Below are 27120 nucleotides of genomic sequence, written 5' to 3'. Positions count from 1 at the left end.
CAGTCATTGTTGATTTATCACAACTGTGCTGGTAACCGGGCAACTTCTGACTTTCCAGAAGGTTTTGGAAAGGTACTCACCTGTTGTTCATCTGAACTATTTATTTACCTTGCATAAAAAACACATGTTGTCCCTTTGACGAAAAGAAATCGCTGCACCCAAACCCTTTTTGAAACCATAACTTGTGATTAATTGGTAAACTTGGCCGGGGTTGGTAGAGGAATTTTTATTTGTATTAATTTTGTATTTGTAGCTGAGCTGTGATAATTGCTTGTGCGATCCATCTTGATACTTAACTGAAGGACTGTTGTTTTAGTCATTAGTACTTAAAAATAGAACATACATTTTACCACAGGAAAAGGTATTTCACGCCAAAAACATACCTAAAAAAATGTGCCATTGTTCTCCAGTGCCACGGACCAAAGTATGTAGAAGCGCGTGGGCATCAGCTGTCAACATGCACGTCTGCAGTGATGAGAGGATCAACAAAACCTTAAACCCTCACTGCTGCTGACTTTATCTAGAGTTTAATACGGGTTTGTTGATTAAAAATGGTACCTGCCTCTCCAGTAAATAGAAAATTAATTGACCCCTGCCAACCAACTAGAATAGAGAATCAGTGGTCATGGTGCACAAACGTCTCCATACCAGTTGTGTCATTCAACATATAGGCAGAGTAGATGAAGTAGAAACAGGCAAAAAGTACATGACAGTGTGATGGGCTGAACTGAAAAAAGCTGAGCGGGCAACAGACGGCTGGAGGTAAACACAATGAGAGAGGTGAGACAAAGTGAGGAAGTAAACTCTAAGCAAATCACATTTCAGCTCACAACTGTGACTGTTGAAACAGAAACAAGTCTGAATTTCTTTCATGTTGGCTTCCTTTTGTACCTAGTTCGCTTGAGTGATTACAAATGAGATGTTAGCAGGAGAGAGACGGACCAAGACAGGCAGAGTTTGAGCAAATAAAATAAAATAAGAAAGGGTTCGATTCTTAGGCAGGCGGATAAAAAGAAATCAGTTGCTAGCCAAAGCTAGCCGGCATTTCCCCTGAGGTGTGAAGTGGCCCCTTACCACCGTATGAGAAACAATATGAGTACCGTGTGTGTGTGTGTCCATATGTAATGAAATGTGTTTTAAATGGTAGAAAGGGTTCCCTGTTTCATTTTCAATCCTCTCATATGTTGATAGTTAAGAGGAAAAGGAATAATAAACTGAGGGCGTGAGGATTTACAAGCTAGACTGTGCATTTGTGTGATGTGTAAAGTTAATATCATTAATACCATTAAGGCCATCAAGCATCTGCAGCCCCTCAGTAGACTCACTAACACACTAACACACTCCATTTTCCAGAAGGCTGACTTGCAATATATATTCATGAACCCAAAATGCAATGTAGATTCTACCTAATAATGTCATGAAGGAAAGGCTGAGTACTATATAAAAACCCACGAGTGTACACTCAGATTAGGAGTGTGTTTGGCCATGAATTCTTAACAGCTGAAATATCTGATCTGAGATGCTGCAGTCTTTATGTGGCTCAACTATTCTCTTGAAGAATACAGAAGGCTTTGCTGTTCGTCACGTGACCTTGGTGAACCTCAAGAATTAATTCACTTTGGGTTTTTTTTCCTTTTATTTTCTGCAGTTCAAGACTCAGTCCTTGATCTGATATAGACCACTGAATCAATTATTAGGAAGTGTATGTAGTTTTAACCCAGCTCAAAAATATATGGTCACCTCATCACCCAATGGCCCACCTGCTTCACATTCTCCCTGATTAGAATGACCTGATCCTGCCGCCCCGTCCATATACTGTCTGCTTTTTGGTTGCTTGCCTGTTTTGTCTCACATTAACTTCACACTAACAAACATTCTTTAATCTGTTGTGCTTTGGAGATCCATTGTTAGCCAAAACTACAAACTACTACACAGCAATGAGCCATACTGTTGTACAAGGTTCCTTCAAACAGCGTCCTGCTTGAGATACTCATCTGAGCTCTGCATTTTAATTGGCATTATGTAGAGCATATATCTAAAAATAGTGCCCAACAATTAAGCTCTTTAACCCTGTTTGAATATTGTAGGCTAAAAACAACAGTGATCTGCTGTCTGATGAAAACCCTTTGTTAAGGAGCGTTTTTTCAATTGTTTGGGAATTTTTCTTTATCTACATCGGGGTATACACTTTCAAATTGTTGCATGCTAACACGCTACCAATGATAATGCGTACGGGATGATGTTTAGCATGTATACTGCTTACTAGTCTATGTAGAATGTATATAATTGCATAAAGTTAAATGTTGACATGATGATGCTACAAAACAATCATTGGTCAAACATTGTTAACAATTTATTCTCTCGGGATCATGAATAGCTTTATCTAATTTCATGACAATCTATCTGCATCCATGGCAGCACCATGTTTTAAAGCAATAGTGTTACCTAATGGTGGTACCCGGGTCGGTACCAAATACCATGGCAATCCATCCTATGGTTGTGGAGTTGTTTACTCTTGAACCAAAAATATCAACCTGCTTGAAGCACTGCAGGAAAAGTCTGGGGTCAGCAAGTCATTATCATAGGTGACAGATTTGACTTGATTCTGGTGCTGCATCAAAAGTCTGTAGGTTTCATCCTGTGTGAAACATGACAATCTTCAAGGTATTCCAGTCCGAACCAAAGTGGTGAACCAACATAGACCCTTAGACAGACTGACATTTACATCCCTCGAGAGCCATGCCACCAGCAAGGCTAACAAGGTTTCCTGATGCATGACAATTACGGGTGAGGTGGAAGCAAGGAATAACAGATGGTAAAATGGAAAACAGAAGAACAGAACATTTCAGAGGTCATTCATTCAAATACCATTAACTAGATACAGTAAATAAAAATATTTGTGTGTTAAAAATGCTTACCACGCATGTTTTCTAATTATCTTTCATTTCTGATGAAGTTATAGTTCCTAAAATCATTCATTTATTTCCACAACACATTTGATTCACACTCAACCTAACATGCTCTCACCAATTAAAATATAAATCAAAATGAACAATGAAACCTAACAGAACAAAAATGTAATGTAGATCATGTTTCTTCAGTTGTATGTTTCCAGTGTAAATGTGCTGATGTGCAGATGTGTTTGTGTATGTGTGCGCACTTGCGTATGAAAACTAGTTGCTGTGCTCTGAGTGTGTGAGGCGAAGGGGTTAAAGAAGCCACTGAAGTGCTATGAGTTGTATTGATTGAAAGTTCCCCAGTGCATGGGTTATCAGCCCTATGAAACCAGACAAGCAGAGGATTGAAAGCTCGGCTGCAGTGATATTGACGGGTGAGATACTTCCATTCTACTTCTGCTCAGCTTTTGAAAGTCTCTTTTGTAAATGTTACATCCTTTGTCTATGCTGAGGCTGACACATGTCATTTGAGCAAGGGAATGACAGAAGACACGTTTTGACATCTGGGTCTCGCTGCAAATTGAGCTATACAGAATGTGGACTATCATGAATCTGGGTTCACAGATGTTTTTTATTAAAACAATCATTGAGCCAAAATGAAAATAAAATCCCTATATGTTTCTGATTAGGTACATGTTCTTTTTCTCTACAGAGCTCCATGTATTCTCTGGCCCTGAAGTGTCTGATCAGCCTATCCACGGTCATACTGCTGGGTCTCATCATAGCCTACCATGCTCGGGAAGTTCAGGTAAAAACACACATGCACATACACACTGACACAGACCAACTCACTGGCAGGTGTTCGACATTTTGGTAGCTTTAGTTGCTTAACTTTGCTCAAACTTAAAAGATCACCAATACTCAGTGATGACAATGGCTATACCTATGGAGGCCATAACCTTAGCTTAGCATAAAGACTGAAAGCAATGGAGCTACTCTGAATCAAAATGTGACTCAGCAACTGCAAAGCTCACTAGTTAACACAATTTCTCTTGTTTGTAAATTCGTACAAAAGCTATCATATTCGTGCACACAAGATATAATCCGAGGCCTCGATTTAATTAAAACATTCGCACATTTTATTCAATCAAAGAATAGAGAGCTGCTGCGGAGTAATGAGAAAGGAAGGGGTTGAAAGTTCAGTAGTTAGAAAGATATTGACAGATTCAAACTTCGCGGATCAATAACTCGTGAACACAACGTTTTAAAAATACAAACAACGTCATTTCAAAACCATATATAGCACGGTAGACAGCGAGCTACAGAGCAATTTTTATCAGAACAGTTCGATAGCCTATGCTCTCGTCCACGCAAGTTCATTCATTGGTTTCTGTCTGCGGAAGAGAGACTTTTTGCGGGGCCCGAGTGCCTTTATTTGAGTTATAGAGTGAAAAGGGGGAGACAGAGGAGAGGACATTGCCTATAATGTTCAGTCGGCTCAGAATTTGAACTGACTTGCTGTACTTGGCAGCAGTCACTGCATATGGGCCGCCATCTCTAACCACTGAGCCATCTGGCGGCCCGAAGGAAGACATTTACCTTTATCAAAGCCGTTATAGCTGTTTCCCCTCGCTAACAGTCTGTATGCTATGCTAAGCTAACAAACTGCTGGTTGAAGCTTATAGTTAGGGAGATCCTGGGTCTATTATGGAAAACGTGCAGTCATTCTGGTTGATTCTTTCTCCGCTCTTCAATCAAAATCCAGCTCGATGTCAGTGTTTGGGATTGCGAGCACATCTCGTCCAATCAGTGCTAGACTTTATATAAAAACAGTCCTTGCCTCTGGTTATGTTTTAAAATATTAACTGATTTAGATGTTAAATACTGAACAATCATTTTCCTTTCTGATTTCATCAGAAAAACATTCTGGGCAGTTTTTGTTCTCACTCTCTGCCCGGCTGCAATACATTTTTTTGTTACCCTTGCCTTAGCCCTACATTTATATATGTAAATTGATGTTTTACACATTTCACAACTTTGTTTGTGGTAGGTCATAAATTACAATGTTATCAATATTCTCTTACTGTAGGCTATTTACCAAAATAACGACAACGTCTTTAACACCTTCACCTTTTTTTTAATGAAGGAATGTTTTTTGTAGATGCTCATATTAGCGCTGTAAAAAGTGAACACATTATGTGGTCGCCCTCCGGCTCCTGAGATAAACCAAGATACCCAGGTGTGTGTCAGCTCCAGTCAATTAATGACTATAATGAGCGTCTTAGGTGGATCGACGAAACAGTCTGAAACCGAATGTTAAATACACACTCAGTAGCAACCCTGTCATTCGATAGATGAATACACACATAAACATATAACACACATACATGCGACCCACACAAACACACGCATATCTTCAACCTCTTGTAAGGCTGAAACAATCAATCAGAAAATGCTTTCATGCTTCTTGATATCTGCTTTGCTGTTTGTCATTTCACTAATATAATGGTACCTTGGTCATTTAGCCAGGGTTTTCATCTGAAGCCATTTGCAATCGATGCACATTGACTATTTATGGGAGCCTTGCGGGAATTGGACCCAATGAGTGCCCCCACACCAGCTATTACTCCCACCAGCTAAACCACAGAGCAACACTCATCCATCTCTCCCCGTATTAGTTTGATGCTGTGACTTTTTTTCATCAAATCGCAGCTTGGATGTTTCTGGAAATGTCTATTACAGTTACAGCTAGTCTGTGCTACAGCAAGTTCTGATGCTTTCTGCTCTGAGGCTCTCAGTCTGTAGATCAATAACTTGATGACCGTTCCTTATTCACTGCCACGCACAGGCGCAGATAGACTGGCATTAAGTCTGTTATAGGCAGCCGCTGTGTATTAACATTCACAACAATGTTTTTAAGGATAAAGATCGAGCCTTCATTGATAAATAGCCCACATTTTTGCTCACAAGTTTGATTTCACTTTCACATATGGAGTCAGTCATCCTCCCACGCACACTGTGGCTGCCACACGTGACAGGCACACTAATGCCGATGGGAGAAGAAGAGATTGATACTGGAAGGTCTTCTGTTAATCTCTTTGAGAAATAATTCCTTTTTATTAAATGAAGTCAGGAGTTTTGGGAGGAGTGCGAAGAAGGTATGGATGGGAATGGCAGCAGGGAGGGGAAGTGAAGTTCTGATTGATCCCCAAATCACTTTTGATAATAACTAGAGTGAGGACCGTGATACATTATATGCATTTTTTACTTTCTGACAGCAGACTCTCAAAGGACAATCCTGGTTTGTTACAGCTTGTATTATTTTGTGGTTTTGGCCATCATTTCTATTGGTTATGATAACACTGTACTCACCAAAACTGCTGAAACCTGGGAACACAGTGACATTGCAGTCAGATAATCAGGTTTGAACCATTGTATTAGGAGGTAAAACCTAATAACAGCACCTCTGAAATGCTGGTGATAATTACTTATTGCAGGACAACAAAACTGTCACATGTGGCAGTGAAAAAAAACCTCTGAACAAAACATTGACATATTTTATTTATTGCTTGCTTACACATCCAGCAACAAGAAATAACATGTTTACTTATTTAGAGTCGTGCTCCTACTCGCTTTTTCAATATTCTTCCTCTTTCAGCTGTGTTTTTGGTCTCTACCTACTCCTGAGGGAAACATATGGGTTTAAATGCTAAAAAGTGGCTTATGGTTGGTAGCAGTATTAAACAGCGAGCCTGTTCTGTTAGTGAATATGTGCAGCATCCCAAATTGCCTGCTCACATCTTCATATAGGCTACGCCTTGAGCAATACACATGTTGCATTACATGCATGTTGGTTTTACTATTCAATGCCTGCCAGCTGATGCCGCGCCCTTTTTGCTTATATATGAGCAATATAACAAGTGTCCGTTTGTCTCTGCTTTTTATTGGTGGATGTTTCGAACACAAACACACACAGATGCATCCCAGGAGAAGTTATGCTGTGCAAAATGAAAGGCATTGTTCAATGAAGATCTCATTCTCTGATTATGACACACTCTGCTGGAGCATTTTGCCCAGCATGTGACAGGATATTACATGCACATGCACATGCACATGCACACACAAACACACATTTGCACAGAAGGTAGGAGAGGCAGAGAGCCTAGAGATCAGAATGATGTTATCGGGTTTAGCTGGCATTTATACCTCCTTTCTCTCTCCATTCTCATGTCTTTTATCTCCCAGTACTTTTTGTTTACCACCATCAGTGTGCTTCTCTGTTTCATTCTTTTTTCTTTCTTTCTCCTCCTGCTTCTTCGTCATTATCAGATTAGGATCTGTCTTCCTTTTTCTTCACAGAGCTTCAATTACATTTTGTGAGTTTCAGATCCTTTCTTCCTGACTACTCTCCTGCTACTCAGCATCCAGCTTCTCACCTTTTTACCCTTCTCCTGTGGTACTTTCACACTCTCCTGCTATTCTTACCCTCTTAAAACCCTCACTGTATTTTTTTTTTGTTGCCTTTTATCTTGTCCCGTTTTCATTCATCTCTCGTATCGTTCCTCTTTGGATGTTTCTTCCCTTTCTCCCCTCTCTTCATCTTCACTGTCTCTTCTAATCTGCCAGGGGACAGCCCAAACCAATTGTGCTCTGCATGAAATCAGGGGGAAAGGGGGGAGATCAATGTTCTTGTTAACTATTGACAGTAATTATCTTGTTATGGAAGAGAGATAATTGTTCTCAAGCAAATGAGAGCTTGTTCCAAGCAACAAGATCGTGCCGCAAAAGGGAAAAGCCTTTTGTTACAGGGAGCTGACATCAAACAGGTTTCATTTGGACTGAAAACATCTCAGTTTTGTGTCATTTGAAGTCATCTGAGCCACATTTACACTCCTGGTTTTATTTATTTCATTTTGATACCAGGATATGGGGAATCCCTGCCAACATTAAAACAAATTGAAACAACAAATTTGACATTTACAATTTCAATTCAACTTTGATTTTCGTTTGTTTGTTCTTTAAAACAAATGAAAATCAAGCACATATGACAAACTCTTCCAAAATCCTTTTACAGTGATATATTTGCTGTTAAAATACCTAAATGTTTGATCTCCACAGTTATCATTCATGTTTCAACATTTTTCTGGGATGCTTTTGATTGTGAATTTTATTAAGTCTGTCTTGTTCTCTCGGTCGGTCTCACATATTTCTTTGAGCTAATCCCTAAAATCCTCCTGAAATTCAGCTGGGGTTCTTGTTGGATCAAAAATGAAATTATCCCTGAGTTACCATTTCATCTCCGTTTACAATGTACTTAGTAGATTGTGTCAGTGTTGCTGCACAGTTGGGTTTAGACCCTTTACCACATTGGTGCAAGAAATAAAAAAGGTTGGGGATTTAGTTTTGTTTGTTTAGCTTTAAATTCTGATGAATGGGATAAATGTTTTGTTGCGTTTCATGATGGGAATTTTCTTAATTGATTAATATTCAGATAACTATTTAATTCATTTACTTTTTGAATATCAGCCTAGAGCTGTTGCATATGTTTAGAAGTAAGTGATCAAGACTGTAAGTGCTGATTAAAGAATAAGACACATAAATAACTGATAATTATAATACTACAAGAAGTTACATGTTCCCCTCTCATTCCTTTATTGCCATGTCTAGGGTGCCCCGATGTGCAATTTGCTTAAAGCAAAATATGGATGTAACTGTCCACCAGACTTTGCTGGCTCTGGCTTGGTGAACAAGTTATTACATTTCATGTGAAAGCAGTATTGAGCCAATCATTTCATTTCTTAACAAAAAAGTTGGGTCTTGCACTTAAAATGTACTTCTGCACAGTTCAGTCGTGTGCTCCGTTGCGTTCAGCAATGTAAGAGTTCTTTTAAAATGTCTTAAGAAAAAAAGTATTTGCAGAGATTCCAGAGAATGTATACTTTCTTAAAAGGAGAACTCTAGAAAACCAAAAGAAAGAAGTTTGAAAGCGAAAACCTGTTTGAGAGTTTAGACCTCAGCAGCTCAAGGCCACAATGGCTACACCCAAATCAATGACTGAATTTATCAGCTGTCAAAATGCATTGTGGATCATGTAGGGACCAGATTTTGAGAATTGCATTAAAAAACTTAATATCCCTGCTATATATTTTTTAAGTTGTCCATCATCAGTGCAACAGTGAACTGGAGTGCAATACTAAAATCTATGGAGTGGGCTAAATCATATTGAATCTGTGAACTTAAACATAGGTTTTGAGAATGAATTAATTTACACTATTGTGTATTGGTAATTTATCTGAGCATTAAATAAAGTGGAATAGACTGAAAACACGTAATGATCGGACTTAAACACTTTATCTTCTTAACTCTGCAACATCAACCTGCAATAGTATTGTATGACTTTTAAATCATTATCTTTTACAATTGTGTTTAAGCTTGCATTTAGTTTTTTTACATTTGTAAGATTGCTTTACTGATTCTCTGTTACTTTGTTAAGACAACAGATAATGGATGGAGAGTGTTATCATCCAGATATTATTAGAATTTGAGCATGGATTGTTATCGCTACCATGCACTGGGGAGACATTTTGAGAGAGCTGTGACGAATGTCTAATTTGTGCAACCCCACGCCATTAGTTTGAGTTAACACTGAGTGAATGAGATCAGGTCAGGAATAATGCAAACACAGTATTAAAAAAATCATTTTGCTGTTAAAATACCCAAATGTTTGCTCCATCTAAGTGGCCCTTTGGTTCATCAGAAGATACACCCTCCATAGGGCCAAAACCACTAGATGTTAGTTTTAAAAACGGCAAGTGTACCTTTCATGTGTTTCATGTAGCATCCAGGGACGTCCATGCATGAGCATTTATTTGATGAGCTGGTTTGTTGAATGAATCACTTACGTATCTGCCAGCTCACCAGTGGCCTTCATTTCTTCAGACACACATTTTTTCCTTCCCCTCAACAAGAAACTGAAGGAAAGGATTCATTTTAGCCAATACACTTGCAAGAGATTCCTACTTGAAAGGCAACAATTGAATTTTTGAAATAAATCAAATAAAAACTCTAAAAGAGTTTGTGAGGAAAGGATATTTCTCCAGTCCATTAGTGCACTTTAAGCACTGGTGAACTGTGTTATTCAGTTAGATTTTAGAAGCAGTCCATTGATCAAGAAGACACAAGCTTGGCACTCTCAGACACTCAAATGCAGGAAGATGCTATTAGGAAAACAGAGTAGCAGGAGTTTTCTAAAAATGTTGTTTTTTCTTCAAAGTGAATCTGCATTTCTGACATTTCTAATACTTGGATGGTCATGTCATGCAATGTACTGCATTATGTACATCCGTCCTGGGAATTATATATGGAAGATAGACTGACAGTGAGGTAAACCACAGCCTCCTCCTTAGATATGGACTTGACAGAAGCATTTAACTTGCTTATATTCAGGAATTGTTTATTTAGTAGATTCCATTTGCATCTTGTTTCTTTCTGGACATTTTTAGATTTAGTTTATTTATTAAATTTGCACTGAATGAAGGAGATTCCTGGTCCCTAGACTCCACTGGGTGAATCATTTCTTCACCCTCTTCCAGTTGCTGGTTTTAATTCTGCTAGTGGCAAACTAGGCAACATAATGCAATGCTGATGCAGAAACAGAAACCCTGAACCTTTCTTCATCTCTCACAATTTCCAACACTTCCTCTTCACTTCAATAACACCTGCTTTCCTTCCTTACTGTCGTCTGTGCAGAAGTGCCCATGGGGGTGTTCCCTCAAAGCGGCAAATAGAGTCAAGGAAATCTTGTTATCAACTCTGCATATTTACGTACATCTAGGTGCGTGAGGCTGTGCTTGTTTCTGCCTGTTCTAGGGATCTCCACGCTGTAGGACCCAGACTTTTCCCAGAGGTGTCACTATGTGCGCAAAAGTATGCGTGCATGCTTTTGTATTTTTCGCTCTGTCACTTTGTTTTTCAGTGATTAGGGCCGTTTCGGTCCCAGACTAAGGTTTAGTCGGACCCCCATCTGGGATATTCCGACTTGAGGCTGATTTGCCTGCATCTCCCTCTTCTTGAAAGTCTGTGCTGCGTTTGAAAGGGCCGTCTGAATATGTGTATGCATGTGTGTGTGCGCATGCATGTCTGCAAAATTGCCTCTGCATGTCTCGGTTGTGCTCTTGGCAGAGTCTGGCCAGCACTGTGTCTGGTTTCGTGATGAGAGAGGCATCTGCAATCAGGGCTGTAACACGATTACCAAGGTATGATGTCCCTGGGCACTGGAAGGGGTTGAGGCACATGTGGATGGACAGAAGGCTAAAGAGGAAAGATGGAGGGGGGATGTCAAGCAGATGCATTGCAAGTGTTGCAGTGGGTGATTATTGAAATACAGAATCTCATCTTAGACCTCACACTGTCACATCTGAGGAGACCTGTCTTTTTCATACATTTCTACTTTGTTGTCTCCCACTGGCTTGCTTTCCTTCTGTCCTGTGTGCTTTCTGTTTCCTTCGAATTTCCCTGCCCTCTGCCTTGTGATGTCACGTTTTTTTAAATTAAGAAAATAACAGAAGATTTTCTGTGGTATTGGTTATTTTCCCCCATAGGCTTGTTTTTTGTGTCCAAGTATATTTAGCTTCCCTGTTCCCTGACCTTCCCCCCTGTTTCTCTCCTGTTAGAGTTGACAGTTTGTGTTTGGCTCCCTCACACACACAGAGTCCCACACACACACACACACACACACACACACACACACACACACACACACACACACACACACACACACACACACACACACACACACACACACACACACACACACACACACACACACACACATACACTCACATAGATATTCCCGACCTTTTTTTTCTCTTGCCAAACCCTCCTCCCTCATCCCCTCCCTATTTGGTCATACAGGGGCAGTGGCACTCACTCACTCCCATTGACAGATTACTTTCCTAATGGAATTTAAATATTTATCCCTTCCTCATGGCGATTTAGCCAGGAAAAGACTGACAGCAGGAGCACGAGGGAGGACAGTACAGGAGAGGAAGGGAGGGCGGGGAGAAGAGGAAGGGAGAGCCGCTCATTTCCTCCAGTAGCATGAAGCTGCATCACCTCTACTTTGATTTGGAGAGATGTCATTCAGAGAAAGGAGGAAGGGGAGTGAAGGATGGTTGGAAGGAGGAAAAAACAGGGAGGTATCACACAGAAAGTTTGCAGATGAAAAGCAATGCTCTGATCTGAAAGTCAAGATGAATATACATGAAGTTCGGTGACTTACTCTCCAACAGGTAAACAAACAGAAACTTATTTCTGTGTATTTTGTTACATTGACTTACATTTATTTCCTGGAAATTTAGCCTAAATTTGTCCAGAAAACAAGTCATAAATCCAGTAGTTTACCTTGGGGCAACCAGCTTCGTGTCCCCAAGTGGGAGGTGAGTCCCCGTAATGTGACAGTGCTACAAGATTGTTGTCCCTTCAAAAATGTGACTACACACTCACACATAAACCTTTGCAAGTGTCAGACAACCTGTCTGTGCTTTCCTCTCTGTACCTCTTCAGTTGCTGTCACACACACCTCTCCGTCTTATTGCCTATATCTCCTCTTCCTTTCTTCTTGCCTCGTCTCTCACAGCGTTTCTCTCTTTTTGACTCTTCCTCCTGCTCTCTCCTTTCCTCTCTCTCTCGCTGGGGATCCTAATTAAGCTTGGCTGCTCTTTGATGTTGTCGCCTTGGCAACAGTCACCATGACGAGGCTGGGACTGCACACTCTCCCTCAAACTCACTCGGGCATACACAAGCACACACACATACAGTACACACAAACATACACACACACACTCACATGCACGCTTGCTGAAATCATTAAAGAATACAGGCAGCGTTTGACCCTTGGTTCAAATGATAGCTTACACAATGACTCAGACGTGTGCGTAGGCTACATACTGTATGTGTGTAAACATGTTGGCTACATGTGTGCACACGCATGTTACAACAGCAAAACATGGAAGCACATACAGCCTGCTGAGCCAGATATAGATAACGATGAAATATGCAATGTGTGAATTTAACTGTGGTCAGGGAAGCAGCTGAGCTTCGGTCCTGGTGGCAGCAGCCGGCTGTCATGATCTGACGTTTGTCCTGTCATTGTTGTTTTATTGTTTTCCTAAATAAATGTTTGTGTGGGCTAAAAGCCCTTGAGATGAATCATGTGGTAAAGAGCAATTGTTAGCACCGGCTGTTTCTCGGGGCAGTATAACACCGGATAAACTGATTTACAGCACGGGAGTTCCTCGCTGTTCCTTTCTTTTCCAGGAAAGATTTTACACATCTCTCTCTCTTTAACCTTTTCTGTCCAATGCAAGCATGAAGACATTTTTGTTCATAACCGAGTCCTAAGAGTTGTAAAAGTGCACATAATTGCAAGATTTAGAAAGCTAATTTAATAAAGGGGACCAATTTCAATCAATGCCTCAAACATTTTACAATTTGCAATTATTTTGGGGTTTTTCTAAAGGAACCCATTTTACAGAAAAGATTATCACGTTCTTAGTGCTAGAAACAGATGGAAATAGTTTTACAGTACTACTGGCAAATTTCACTCTGAATTATCATAATTTCCTCTGCACTTCATCCATCTATTTCCCCATCCCAGCCACCACACAGTTCCCCCACCCACCCCGTGCTGCTCCTGTCACCACCGTCTGGAGGAGGGCCCCTGTAATGAAGCCTTGCCACTTCCTTATAACAACAGCTTTGGCGACAATATCAGGAGTAACCACAGCAATTACGTTTACAAAACACCAACATACAGAGAAGGAAAACTGCAATTAAATTAATGTTGTAAGTGGTCGTGCTCATGACAGAAAAACGAGTAAAGTGTTTTTTTTTATGTAAAAGTATATTATGATTCTGATCAGAAGTAGCCTATTTCTGAAGAAAAGCTGCTTCAGATGACTTTGGTTTATTTTAGTAGGACTCTTAGGTTAGATGTAAATGAGCCAAAGCGCTGAATAGATTACTGATTGGATGGATGGTGTTTTACATCTCAGGAAAAGAAACATTTACTCTAAGTTGCTGCTGGTTTGTTTAATCATCAAATCGCTCAGCTGTTCTGACGAGTGGTCTGTGCCAGGAGAGGATCATGATGAAAAGGTTGTCGAGGGACGCAATAAAAAAAAGTGCAACTCCTTCCCTCTTTAAACTCTCCTCATGTCCTTCCTGTCCCTGCAGCTGTTCGTCATCGACAACGGAGCCGACGACTGGCGCATCGCCATGACGATGGAGAGGGTTCTACTGATCTCTCTTGAGCTGCTAGTGTCTGCGGTGCATCCAGTACCAGGCGACTTCAAGTTTCAGTGGCAGGCGCGGCTGGCCTTCTCGTACACGCTGTCGCAGGCCGAGGCCGACCTGGACATGGTGCTGAGCGTGCCCATGTTCCTGCGTCTCTACCTCATCGCCAGAGTCATGCTCCTGCACAGCAAACTCTTCACTGACGCCTCCTCAAGGAGTATAGGCGCCCTAAATAAGGTTTGATAGGTTTTGTGCTTGCAGGTGTGTGTGTGTGTGTGTGTGTGTGTGTGTGTGTGTGTGTGTGTGTGTGTGTGTGTGTGTGTGTGTGTGTGTGTGTGTGTGTGTGTGTGTGTGTGTGTGTGTGTGTGTGTGTGTGTGAGAGAGTATGTGCAGTACGCATTCAAAGAGTGTCTGTCAAAGCTCTGTCCAGAGAGATGTGAGGGGGGTGCAAGGTATTAAGGTCAAGAGCTTTCTGCTCAGAATTAAATTTGTGACCGCCTTGTCCCTTTCATTCTTGGCCTCTATCTCTTTAACTATCTCAAGTTGCTTCTTTTGCTTTGTCCTTCTAGTCACACTGTTTCTATTCATCTTCCACTTGAAATGCCCTTCCTCGTCTTTTGTCATTGTCGTACACGGAGACTAAGATGTAAGCTTTGGTGGATCTTTCATAATACAATATGAGACAGGAGCGTGAAATGAGAACAAGCTATTGCGTACGCCTCAAATGGGGCATGAAAGGAAAGGACTAGAGTGAGATTGCAATACTGACGTGGAAAATTATGTACTCGCAATGAAATAAATGGTAGGTGCCACGTCTGTAATGACTATAAACGACAAGTATTATTGTAAAATCAGGAAGTAGGGATGTAGCGTGTGGTGGAAGTATGCAAACTACACAGAGGAGGAGGAAAGGAGATGGAGTAGATTTTAAATTGGTAATTTAGCGTTATGAGAGCGTATCTGCGATGGCACTGTTCTGCCCCTCAGGCTATAGTGACGGGGAGTGGAGGTGAAGCTGCCATTGAAGTGCAACTCTAATATGAAAACTCATTTATCAGCTGCTTAACCCTTCATGGGCTTACCCATTGCTCACAGATCATCCATCTGCCAGAAGTTGATAACAAATGAGCCACGGATAACAACTACACTGAAAAAGGCCAATTACTCAAAGGCACTATATAGCTTGACCCGAGTCAGAGGGCGAGCCCAGATCCTGGCTCCAATTAAAGTGAAGATCCTCAGAGTGCTGCAGTGCTATCAAATTCTACTCAGAAGACTAATTAGTAAACCATCAAGTCTGTGTGAAATACACATGGAAAACGTGTGTATTACAATGCCATTTATCAGCACTGCTATACTGAATGTTTAAACTTGTGTGTGTGTCTTGCAGGTGCATTTTAATACACGGTTTGTAATGAAAACCCTCATGACTATCTGCCCCGGGACGGTGCTGCTGGTCTTCAGCATCTCTCTGTGGATCATCGCTGCCTGGACCGTACGAGTGTGCGAGAGGTAAGTACCAAAACTAACCCGTTTGGGTGTGTTATTTTAAATCATGCATGTGCATTAGAGGATGGACTGTGATTGGACAAGGGACTCAACTGAGCAATCAAATTCAATTGGCAGGAAATATGATCTGGGACATGTGTGCAACATAATCCATCTTTAGACTTCAGTTTATGAGGCTTTCTCACCAGTTGTACAATTAATTGGATCCAGGCGAGAGTTGTTACTTCGTTTGTCCATTTCCTCTCATAAATCCACAGCTTAATTGTCTGCTGAAAGACAACACTTTATTTCAAGCTCTATCCAAACATGTAATTTTGTCACAGCAAACTATAATGTAATTTTAAGTCCATGTAAGGACATTTACATTTGATCATTCTACCTTCCCCTATGATACAGTGTAACAGGTACGAATGAATGATTGGTTACACAGCAGAAATCATTGTATATGTTAACTTAACAAACATATATGAGCAGAAGTGAGCATTTTTTAACAGTTTATACACATATACAATCGTACTCAGGCAGCTTTAAAACGTTTTATAAATGTGGTTAACACATGTTGTGTTCAGTTTATTTTTGACCTGGGAAATAGCATTTAAAAAAAGGATTCTATAAGAAATAGTTTACTATTTGGGGAAAAGAGCTAGATGACAAGGTGATTACCATTACTAAGATCTATGTCTCGGGAAGAAAATCTAAAATCTTATTTCCCAAAATGTGCATTAACTTAATGTGCAGTTACTACATTTCCCTTTCTGCTGCTGGCCTTGTCAACGTAATTGGATGAGGTTTGCTAGGTTTTCAAGGATAGTGAGAAAGTCTTTATATGTTTAAAAATGCTTTGTTAATGCATTAAATAAGAATAAATAAACATATATATACAAAACATGTATTTATATCATAATCTGCAACTGTTGTGTTAATTATTAATCATTCATTTGTCAATTATATTCAGTAATTGATTATTTACTGCCTAAAAATGTTAAATTGTTAATGGGTTGACAAATATTGACATACCTTTAATATGTTGCAGAGCATTTCAGTAGTTCTTCATGTGGTTAAATCCTGAAAGTTTTATATATATACATACGTAGACAAATATATTTTACTTAAATACTAAGTATAAATAATTAAAGCGGCCCTATTATGCTTTTAGGGGTTTTCCCTTTCCTGTAGCATGTTTTATAGGTGTTTGTGCCTGTAAATGGTCTGCAAAGGGTAAAATCCCCAAGTCCCCTCCAGAGGGAGTTTCTCTCCCACACACTCTCAAATATAATATCTGACATCCTCCTCTCAAAACTGTTTTGAGCTGTAGATTAAATTGTCTGCTCAGATTTAAAGATCGTTAATCTGATTTTATGATGTTATTCATGTTACATCAATTGCAAAGCAAAAAGTGACCATCACTTTCAATGTGTTTAAATGCTTTTCGGAGATAATCAAGGAAATATGGTAAAAATGTCAGTTGGTTAATATGCTTGATTAAATGCATCATTGCCCAGCTGCCGGGAAGCTATTATTTGGTCGACATTCAAGTTTAATTGGCATTTCCTCTCTTCTCCAAATAAAATTATCGAAGAGAAAAACATACAAAACTCAATTTAACTGCTTCAAACAGGGAGCAAATCTGAGAATGTGGAGTCACAAGGCTAGAATAGAGAACAGCTACACTATATAGACAAAAGTATTGAGACACTCCTCTTAATCATTGAATTCAGGTGTTTCCTTCAGTCCCATTGCCACAGGTGTATAAAATCAAGCACCTAGTCATGCAGTCTGCCTTTACAAACATGTGTGAAAGAATGGGTCGTTCTAAAGAGCTCACTGCATTTGAACATGGTACTGTAATAGGATGCCACCGTTGCAACAGGTCAGTTCGTGAAATTTCTTCTGGACTCAGGAGCAGTGGAAACGCGTTCTGTGGTTACCAATCACGCTTCTCTATCTGGCAGTCTGAAAGACGAGTCTTGGTTTGGTGAATGCCAGGAGAACATTACCTGCCTGACTGCATTGTGCCAACTGTAAAGTGTGGTGGAGGCGGGATAATACTATGGGATGTTTTTCTGGGGTTAGACTCTGCCTCTTAGTTCCAGTGAAGGGGAATCTTAGTGCTTCATTTTACCAAGTCATTCTGGACTATTCTATGCTTCCAGCTTCCAACTGACCTCAACCCATTGAACACCTTTGGGATGAACTAGAACGGAGATTGTGAGCCAGGCCCTCTCGTCCAAAATCAGTGTTTGACCTCACAAATGCTCTTCTGGATAATTGGGAGAATATTCCCACAGACACACTCCAAAATCTTGTAGAAAGCCTTCCTAGAAGAGTGGAAGCTGTTACAGCTGCAAAGGGGGGACCAACTTCATATTAATGCCTAAGAATTTGGAATGGGATGTCATAAAAACTAGCTCAAAAAGTGTAGCTGTCCCAATACTTTTGTCTATATAGTGTAGCTGAGAGCCAATGTTTCTCCTGTTGACAACCAGGACTACAATTAACAGGTTGTTTTTGTTGAATGGGTTTTGAGAAAACAACTTTGTTTCAGATCCGCACCAGGGTTCAGTCGCTATGGCAACAGTGTTGTGCACAGGGCAGGAATGATGGCAGAAATAGATGCTGTTTATGTGTTTTTAGGTCACGTGTTTGAGGTTTGACGCCCATGTTTGCAGACAGGACCAGTGGGCCAGTCATGTTTGTTTGTTTGTATATTTATATTTTACTATTGACTGACTTTATTCTCTGAACACGAATTCTTTTTAGGTACCATGATGCTCAGGATGTGACCAGTAACTTCCTGGGAGCCATGTGGCTTATCTCCATCACTTTCTTGTCCATCGGCTATGGAGACATGGTCCCTCACACCTACTGTGGCAAAGGAGTCTGTCTCCTCACAGGAATCATGGTGAGTACATTTCCTCCCTCTCTTTCTCCCTCTTGCCCTCCTTCCCTGAAGCGCTGTCCTTGCCTCGATCAAAGGTCAGCAGATTAGAGAGCATGCTGTCATTTTCCAGATAGATTCTGCCATTTGTGTAATTTGGGCAATCCTCTCTGAATTAGTCTGCATCTGTGGCCTGTGTGTGTGCTTGGGTGTGTAGGCACGCAAACAACAGCCTGTTAGGTGTGTGTGTGTGTGTGTGTGTGTGTGTGTGTGTGTGTGTGTGTGTGTGTGTGTGTGTGTGTGTGTGTGTGTGTGTGTGTGTGTGTGTGTGTGTGTGTGTGTGTGTGTGTGTGTGTGTGTGTGTGTGTGTGTGTGTGTGTGTGTGTGTGTGTGTGTGTGTGTGTGTGTGTGTGTGTGTGTGTGTGTGTGTGTGCTGTGTGTGTGTGTCCTCATGCTTTTGCCTGTCCTCATTGCATAATGAAGGTCCCACCTTCAGTGTGCCATGTCCTCCTACACTCTCTCTCTCTCTCTCTCGTTCTCTGTTTATCCCTCTCTCTCCCTTTTCCTCTCTGTCCGTCTCTCCTTCCCTGAGGCCATGTGTTTATTTCTATCTACCATCCATCTGTTAGCATCAGTGTTCAAGCCGCCGACTGCTCCCTCTATTTGCGTCCCTCACAGGTGTTCTTCCTTCTTAAACTTTTAATTTCTGTTCGTCTCTCCTGCTTTCTTTCTGTCTTTGTCTCATTTCCTGTATCTGTTTTGATTCACTGACCTTTTCTTCTTTCTTCCTAGCGACCTCTCGTGTAAGCGAATACCAACACGTTTTGGAAAATTGGTCCAATTGGTCAACTAATTTAATCATTTGAACAAAGCCTCATATTTTTACGTGCTCTCATGTTAACACACAGTGCTCTGAATGCTTTGATGAAATTATTGTCATTTCAAATGAAAGAAAGCTAGATTTCTTTTTAATAGCTCCACAGCTAAATGTCAAGTAAAGTCTAATTTAATGTGCTTCTAATTACAGCGGCTTTTTCTGATACTTAATAAGGTCAGGAAAGAAAAAAGAAAAATGATGATGATAATATGTTACCTGGGATTATTTCTCTCATAGGAAACGGTGTGCTGCATGTTTTATATTGCCAGTGGGGAGAGTACAGTGAGTAATAGAAGACTCTGAGCAGCTAAAAAGATGAAATTCACTACACAGTGGGTGTCTGAGATAACGCAGTTTTTTTAATAAATGATGTAATTGTATAACTAATGTAACTTGTTTACTGCAGCATCCATATGTTCCACGAAATCGCAATCAAACAAAAAGATGAGAAAGACCAGGATGAAAGGCAATGTGCTCATACAAAAGAAGAATACTACTTAACATTTTGATAAGCACTCCTAAACAGTCCTCACATTAGTCAAGTTATAGGGTTAGATGTGATAATGTGACCACTTGATGATAAGAAACATGCAGTAGACCCTCTGAATTTTGTTTTTTGACATAAAATAAGCATAATCAGCTGGTGAAACAGCAGTGCTAAATCAGCACATGCCTATTCTTAATGCACTTGCTGAGTGTATGATGTTATTTTTACCTGAAATCAAGCAGTAACCACCATGCCTTAATGTTGAAGCTGTAGTAGAAGAGCCTTAAAGATCTGTTCAAACACGGCTGGATGAGGGTTGAAGAAAAATCAACAGAGCAATTAAAAAGGCCCTAGAAAATGAATCAATATTTTCCACAACAAGTATTAATGTATTCTAAATATTAGTGCCGTTTTGGAGATGATTTCACTATAAGTCACATGCAGTAGACCCTCTGAATTTCAGCGTAGATCATATTATTTTGGTGTCCTCATTTCTCACTAGCTTATAACATCCCCCAAAGAGACTGTCTGTCCAACCCCAGCTCCCCTACTTCCTTTAATGTGAAGCCCATTACACATGTAAATAAACACATTCATACACAAACACTCACAGACCCCCCATTTGAAAGGTGAATCATCCAATGAGAGTTTTAGAGTACAACTCTTTAATGTGAACACACACTCACAAAGACAAAACAGGGGGTGGATGCAGAACGTCCCAAGCCCACTGTTACAGACTGCATCCCCCACACAACTCTGACACAGAGCTTGACATTCACTTTTAGTGTAACTCCCACACACACACTCTCCTCTCCTGTCACACAAACACACTCTCGCTGCACTCTTCACAGAGGTTTATACCGTTGATCATCAGAGGAGTAGTGAGGATGCAGGTAGAGGGTGACGTTTGTTCGGGTGAGAGAGACTAAGCGCAGCAGGTCATGGGAAAGCAAAACATGGAGGACACGTAAAAAAAGAAGGCCAGGGAACAGGATAGGATTTCTCTTCTTATAATAATTATTATTATTGTAATGAGTTTCTGTATAGGAAATTCTTGCCGTCGTTACTATGACAACACATGAAGGCCAACAGTGTTGGAATATACCACCACCCCGAGGCTTTCCGTGGGGGTGCCAGGTGTGTGTGTGTCTTGTGTGTCATTGTGTGTCATTGTGTATCATTGTGTATGGGTGGATGGTGGTAGGGTGGACATTTTGATGTTCTTCTATAAGGCGAAGTGTGTGACTTAATAACAACTCGTAGTGTATATTACAGTTAATGTGTGTTTATTCACACCTATATCTTCATGAGTGTGTGTTGTTATGACACACTTTATGGTAGTTGTATGCAAATATAACTGTGGTATGTATTTATATATTTCTCACCAACTCAGTATAACTTATCTTAATTAGTGGCGGATGTTTGAACAGAAATGTATTGAAAACATTTTTGTATTGTATTAAATATGTCTTCATGTACAAACCTATAAATGTAACACAAACTGTGCCTTAAACACTTATATCTGCATACAACTACAATACATTTATGAAACGTTTATAGAATGGTTATAAAATGTGTTGCTTTATGAATATGTTTGCCATTTACCAAAGCCTCTTGATACTGTAAGCCCTCTGTAGTTCGTGAAGGGCCGTCAGAGTGTAGTTGCCATTTCAAACAAATGTTTGCCTCTGTCTGTCTCTTTAGTGTTTCTACTATGCACTCTAATTAAGAACAATTAAATGTCACTTTGGTGTGTTTTCCCCTGTTTCCTCACTGTGTTCCTGCTGACCTGTTTGAGAAACTTCTTTCAACTGCATCAGGCTTGTAGGGATGCTGTTTTTTTAAGATGTTACACAGGAGCACAGATGGGTGATTCCTCCTTTTCTGACAGCAATGTATATTTCTGCACTGTAGTTGAGGAAGCGAGGGAAACACCCGGGCGTATGAAACAAATCACAGCAGCCATCATCAGCCGTGTCACTCTGGATATTGCACAGGGAACCCTGCTGAAATCAAATGGATGCAGGCATACACAAACAAACTCATATGCACGCACACACACAGCCTGCCACGACAAACTAATCAGCACCCCGTTGTTTCTGACCGAGGAGGACAATTTCAAACGCACACACAGTTGGATAAGTGCTTGCTGCCCTGCTCTTGAACATACTGTACTGTAGCAAGCCGTCGATGGGTCTTTTTCCCTAAGCACAGGCATGTATGAACGCTCTGAGGGTTTTCCATCGGCGCTCATCATATTTTATTCATAGTTTTTGAATAAACACAAATAGAGTGGATGAGTGTATAGACGTGGGCACTAATGCCTGTTTGTGCGTTACATTTTACTGAACCCAGCCAAAGTTATTTATGGCAAACCTGTCTTATCGTTCAAAAGTGTGCACGGTGAAGTCTTGGCTATTCCCTACACTATTCAAAATGTGGCATGCCCCCTCGCTCTCGCTCTCTAACTCACTATGTTTTCCTCATTATCTTTTTTATTCTCTGTGCACACACTCTCAAGCAGGAAGGAAGAGCACTCATACATTTTCATTAAACACTCTTAATCTTAATTCATTACTTATCAGGAGATATGTGACCCCATTAACATTGCCTTCTTCTCCATCTTTCTTGCCTCCTATTCTGTGCACACCCACTAGCCTCCTGAACCACACCCAGTCTCCAACCCCCTGGCTTTCTGTCCTTCTCCATTTATATTTACTCATTGCTCTTTTTATCTTTACCTCCTTTTTTTCCTCTCAGTGTCTGCCCCTTCAGAGGTACCTGTGAGCACTCGGCAGCCCCACTGAAAATAGTGTCTAATCTGAAAGTTAATTAAGTCTGTCTTCCTCCCCATGTTCCTGCTCCTCTTCTCCTCCCAAGCATGTCTTTCTGGTTGAGGGACTGCTGTCGCTCTCTCCCAAATGAATTTGCCATACGTCTCATGTGGGTCGAGCTGGAATACATACAAACCAGTTGGTATTTCATACTTCTTTACACTTCCTGCAGGCCTCGAGCCTCCAGTGACGGGAGAAGACCGACACCATGTAATTCAGATTGACAGCATCCAATTAAATGAAATTAGGTGGTGTCAATCCTTGATGTGTTTTTTTAGCTAAAAGTAGGATGTTTCTTAGCTCCATATAGAGGCGATATAGAAGGGATCTCACACCAGATGGATTGGAAGTGAAAATAGACTTGGCTCGCCGCTCACCATGAGGAAATGTGGATCTTAATCCTCGCCTCTCTCACATGCACTTCTCCTTCTGTCACATAGGCTCCCATCCTCATATTTGTCCTTGTTCCCTTCAATCATCTCGGCTAATTCCCCGGCCAAAAGCCTCTGATTTACCAATTCCTCCTCTACTGACTGACTCAGTGCTCTCTCTTTCTCCTCCCTCCTCTCTCTCTCTCTCTCTCTCTCTCTCTCTCTCTCTCTCTCAGGGTGCGGGCTGTACAGCTCTGGTGGTTGCCGTGGTAGCCAGGAAGCTGGAGCTGACCAAGGCCGAGAAACATGTACACAACTTCATGATGGACACGCAACTCACCAAGAGGGTAGGCTTCTGTGGTATGAATGAGAGCTATTGTTGTCAAAGAAAGCACATGCTCTCTGCACACACCATGATTGGCACTCCGACAGCTCTGTGTTTGTAGAAGTGCAGTTGTTTGGGAAATCCTCGTATGGGTGACTTTTACAGCCTACTATATTTTCAGATTTCTTCTGGGTCATAGAGGAGGTGGTTGAGAGCCCGGTGAAAAGGTTTGTCCTTCCCTAGCCCCTCCTTCACCCGCCCAAACTATTACACACCACTATCACTCTGTATTGGTGTGACAGATTGCCGTGTCATTTGAGTGAGTGAAGGCAATAAGAGGTCAACTCTTTCTCGCTCTCTGCTCTGATCCCTCATCCTCTACATCTTCCCATTTCCAATCTTTTCTCTCCCACATGGCTATCAGTCCAGTAAATCCCTTTCTCTCTATCTTTATATTTCTTTCTCTGTGATTGTCTCTCATCCCTTCTAGTGGTGCCCTTTCCTTCCAATAGTCCTTGCTACCTCAGTGCCTTCTGCCCTCCCTCCTCTGGTCCTTTTCAATTTTTCATACGGTTGAAGCCCAAGTTTTAAAAATAGCTCCCATATCAAATATGTAGGGTACATTATGGCAGCAGCGTATCTAGGATGTAGTTGACTGAACGGTGCAGATTTATCAATATTAGTGTAGACAAAATATTTACAGAGAAGCTGAAAGGATTCTCTGTTGAGGCAGGGCTCCTCTAACCTGAACGCCTGCAGCCTCTGGGCAAGTCAGCCAGAGTGTGATTTCACAAGACGCTTAACACGTGTGTGTGTGTGTGTGTGTGTGTGTGTGTGTGTGTGTGTGTGTGTGTGTGTGTGTGTGTGTGTGTGTGTGTGTGTGTGTGTGTGTGTGTGTGTGTGTGTGTGTGTGTGTGTGTGTGTGTGTGTGTGTGTGTGTGTGTGCTACAGTCTGGAATTCAACTGCCTTCCTGATACCACTGTTCCAAACTTTAACCCCCATTTAAATGAATTTTAGACAAAATCCTTTATGTAAGTACAAAGTGAGTTCTTATTTTTATTTTTTTTATCAATGCTAGCAATTGTGGGTCAGTCCATCAACCACTTTCGTGGTTTACCGACAGAAATATCTCAGTAATTATTAAATGGCTGGCCATGAGAGTGATGCTATTTGTGGTTCAGACATTTAAACCCTAATGACTTTGGCGGTTCCCCGACGTTTCTTCTACAGCATCAACTGGACACATTTGGCAACGTGTTTCAGTACGTTTGGTCCAATTTGCTCTCATGACATTCATACAAATGGAAACGTTATCCCACCCATGGTGTTATAGTTGTTACAGTAAAATGGGTTGGTTGGAGTTGTGTTATTGTATCTGGTTAGTGAGATTGTAAATATTTTAGCGTCACTCTGATTTTCAACTTTTATTTTGTCATTTTTTTATTTTTATTATTATTATATGTCTTCACTGAGCAAGGACCATGCATAACAATACATTAAATTACATTTATACATAAGTACATATCTGAATATATTTCAAATCAAATATTTATGAATTTTATCAAATTAGCTACCCTGCAATCTTTTCTACTTCCTCCGGGCAAATGTCTTTTGCTCCTGAAGTCTTTCATCTTTCAAATAATGTTATGTAACTCTCTTATATTGCATTGATATTTATTGCATAAATATAGATCAAACTGATGGAGATCACCCCTTAGATAAAGACCATACATTTTAAATTGTATCTCTTCCTCAATCAAGTAAAGCATTATATTTTAAGAAAGCCAAAAATCATGTTTGGGAGGCACCAAACAGCAGTTCTATTCAACACAATGCAGCACACTGCTTGATGACATTTCCTTCAAAGGGTCGTTGGTTTATGCGGTGGTAATCGTCTCCTGCCCTCTATTACTGAGAGAGCGATGATTGAAGCTGTTGTATGCTCATTGATTTACATGGCTGGGGCCATTCTCTGCCATATCATCGTAACAAGGGAATACAATCACTCAAGGCTTCATAATGAATAATGCAACAATAGACTTTACATCCTGCTGTCATCGTATGTATACACACACACACACACACACATACACACACAAGCACACCCACTGGCTTTCTACTTCGATGAAATGGCGTTTCCTTCCCTTTGAAGGATTACCAAGAATGTCAATTAAATGTCAATCAGTGTAGCTTATAACCATGTGGCTCCTGTTGTTGTTGTTTAATCGACAAGACTGAAATCTTGTGTGGTGAAGACCTCACAACCTTATCGAGGAAGATGATTTGCTTTAAAAACATCGATCAAATGCACAGTGTTAACTTTAATGCAGTGTTCAATTAGGATTCATTCAATTGCTTACTACATAACAGTAAACATAACCACCAAGTCGACAATGTGATTGAGGTTGTAGGCACTCATGTTTTATGTCCGGACTTGTTGTCTTGATGCAGAGTGTTAAGAGTGCCTTTACAGGTTTCCGCTCTGGTTGCAGCGGTGCACAGTGGCTCCATAGTATTGGTTAATTCAATAGCACTGCTGAAGGTCCATCTGATCAGAACATCGCTCTAACGTTCACAGAGCACTCTCAACTAGGAAAAGCAGAACACACTTACTGTAGGTGCGACGTCAGTTAAGTGGTGTGTGGTGTGTCTTCTTTTTTTCAAGGCACTTTTAAATGCCATTTATTGAAGCAATGGGCCGTGACCATTTAACTATGGCTGTTTCTGAGGTCACCATTTCTATGTCAAGCTTTCTGTTAAGTCACAGTTAAAAAATGTTATTAATTTCTGTAAATTTGCTATCCTAAAATGTCTTCAGCCTTCACTCTGGACGATGGGTTGAATCAGAGCACTTTTAGAAGTCCCTGCGGCATATTCAGAGCTTCACCCTTTCTGAATATTCAGAGTGCACTTTGGGCTCCGGCCAAGAAGGAGGTGCTGCAGTGCCTTCCAATGTTTACACCACTAGCCAAATGGGAGCAATCTAACCCCCAAAGATTTCTACTAAGCTAGCTTTCACTCCACTTAGTAAAAATAACTCCTCTTCTGACAGCCTTTTAATACATACGCAAAGCCAGATGAATCATTATTAGTTTGAGTGTATTGTGACGGCGACTAAAATAAATGTGACACTCAATAAATGCATTTACACGTCCCTCTGATGATTTTTAAACCAGATGAAAATGAGCGTACTCTTGCTTTAAATGCAGCCCTGTCTAGATCTGACCTCATTCAGGAGACAAAAATACACATATAAAACCAGTGGAAGCTAATTGGTTATTTCAACTTCCCTGATTTGTTTGTGTGCATGGATCATGTTTGCGTGTGAGTCTCTTCCCTCTGCCATAATGCCCGGTAGAGGAAGGTCAAAGCAGATAGGCCCACAGGGTCGAGGATGAGGTGGGAGGTTGTTTCCAAGGTAATTAGTTTGCTTGTTTATGTTTTCTGCTCTCCTTGAGAGCACCGTTGTATCTCTATCACCACAGCAACTAATTATTAATTACATACATACCACAGCTTATCAAGGCTCTCCTGGGTTGAAGGGGTCAGGTGCCTCAGGTTTTCCCCTGATGTTAGAAAACTGCATCCATCACAACAGCAAATGAATGGAAAGCAATCCAGATTTTTCTTTCTTTTTCAGTGTAAG

General features: G+C 40.7%; 1 protein-coding gene across 1 annotated transcript in view; it reads left to right on the top strand.

Annotated features, from left to right (window-relative positions):
- The window catches only part of kcnn3 (potassium intermediate/small conductance calcium-activated channel, subfamily N, member 3), a 43957-nt gene that overhangs the window by 8573 nt on the left and 8264 nt on the right, over window positions 1–27120 (top strand). Inside the window, 5 exon segments of the mRNA XM_063878222.1 lie at window positions 3610–3705; window positions 14133–14429; window positions 15583–15704; window positions 18462–18603; window positions 23385–23495. Coding sequence (XP_063734292.1) covers window positions 3610–3705; window positions 14133–14429; window positions 15583–15704; window positions 18462–18603; window positions 23385–23495 — 768 coding nt within the window.

Source organism: Eleginops maclovinus, chromosome 3 (genome assembly GCF_036324505.1).
Source record: "Eleginops maclovinus isolate JMC-PN-2008 ecotype Puerto Natales chromosome 3, JC_Emac_rtc_rv5, whole genome shotgun sequence".
Classification (NCBI taxonomy): domain Eukaryota; kingdom Metazoa; phylum Chordata; class Actinopteri; order Perciformes; family Eleginopidae; genus Eleginops; species Eleginops maclovinus.
This window is presented reverse-complemented; position numbering and strand designations above follow the sequence as displayed.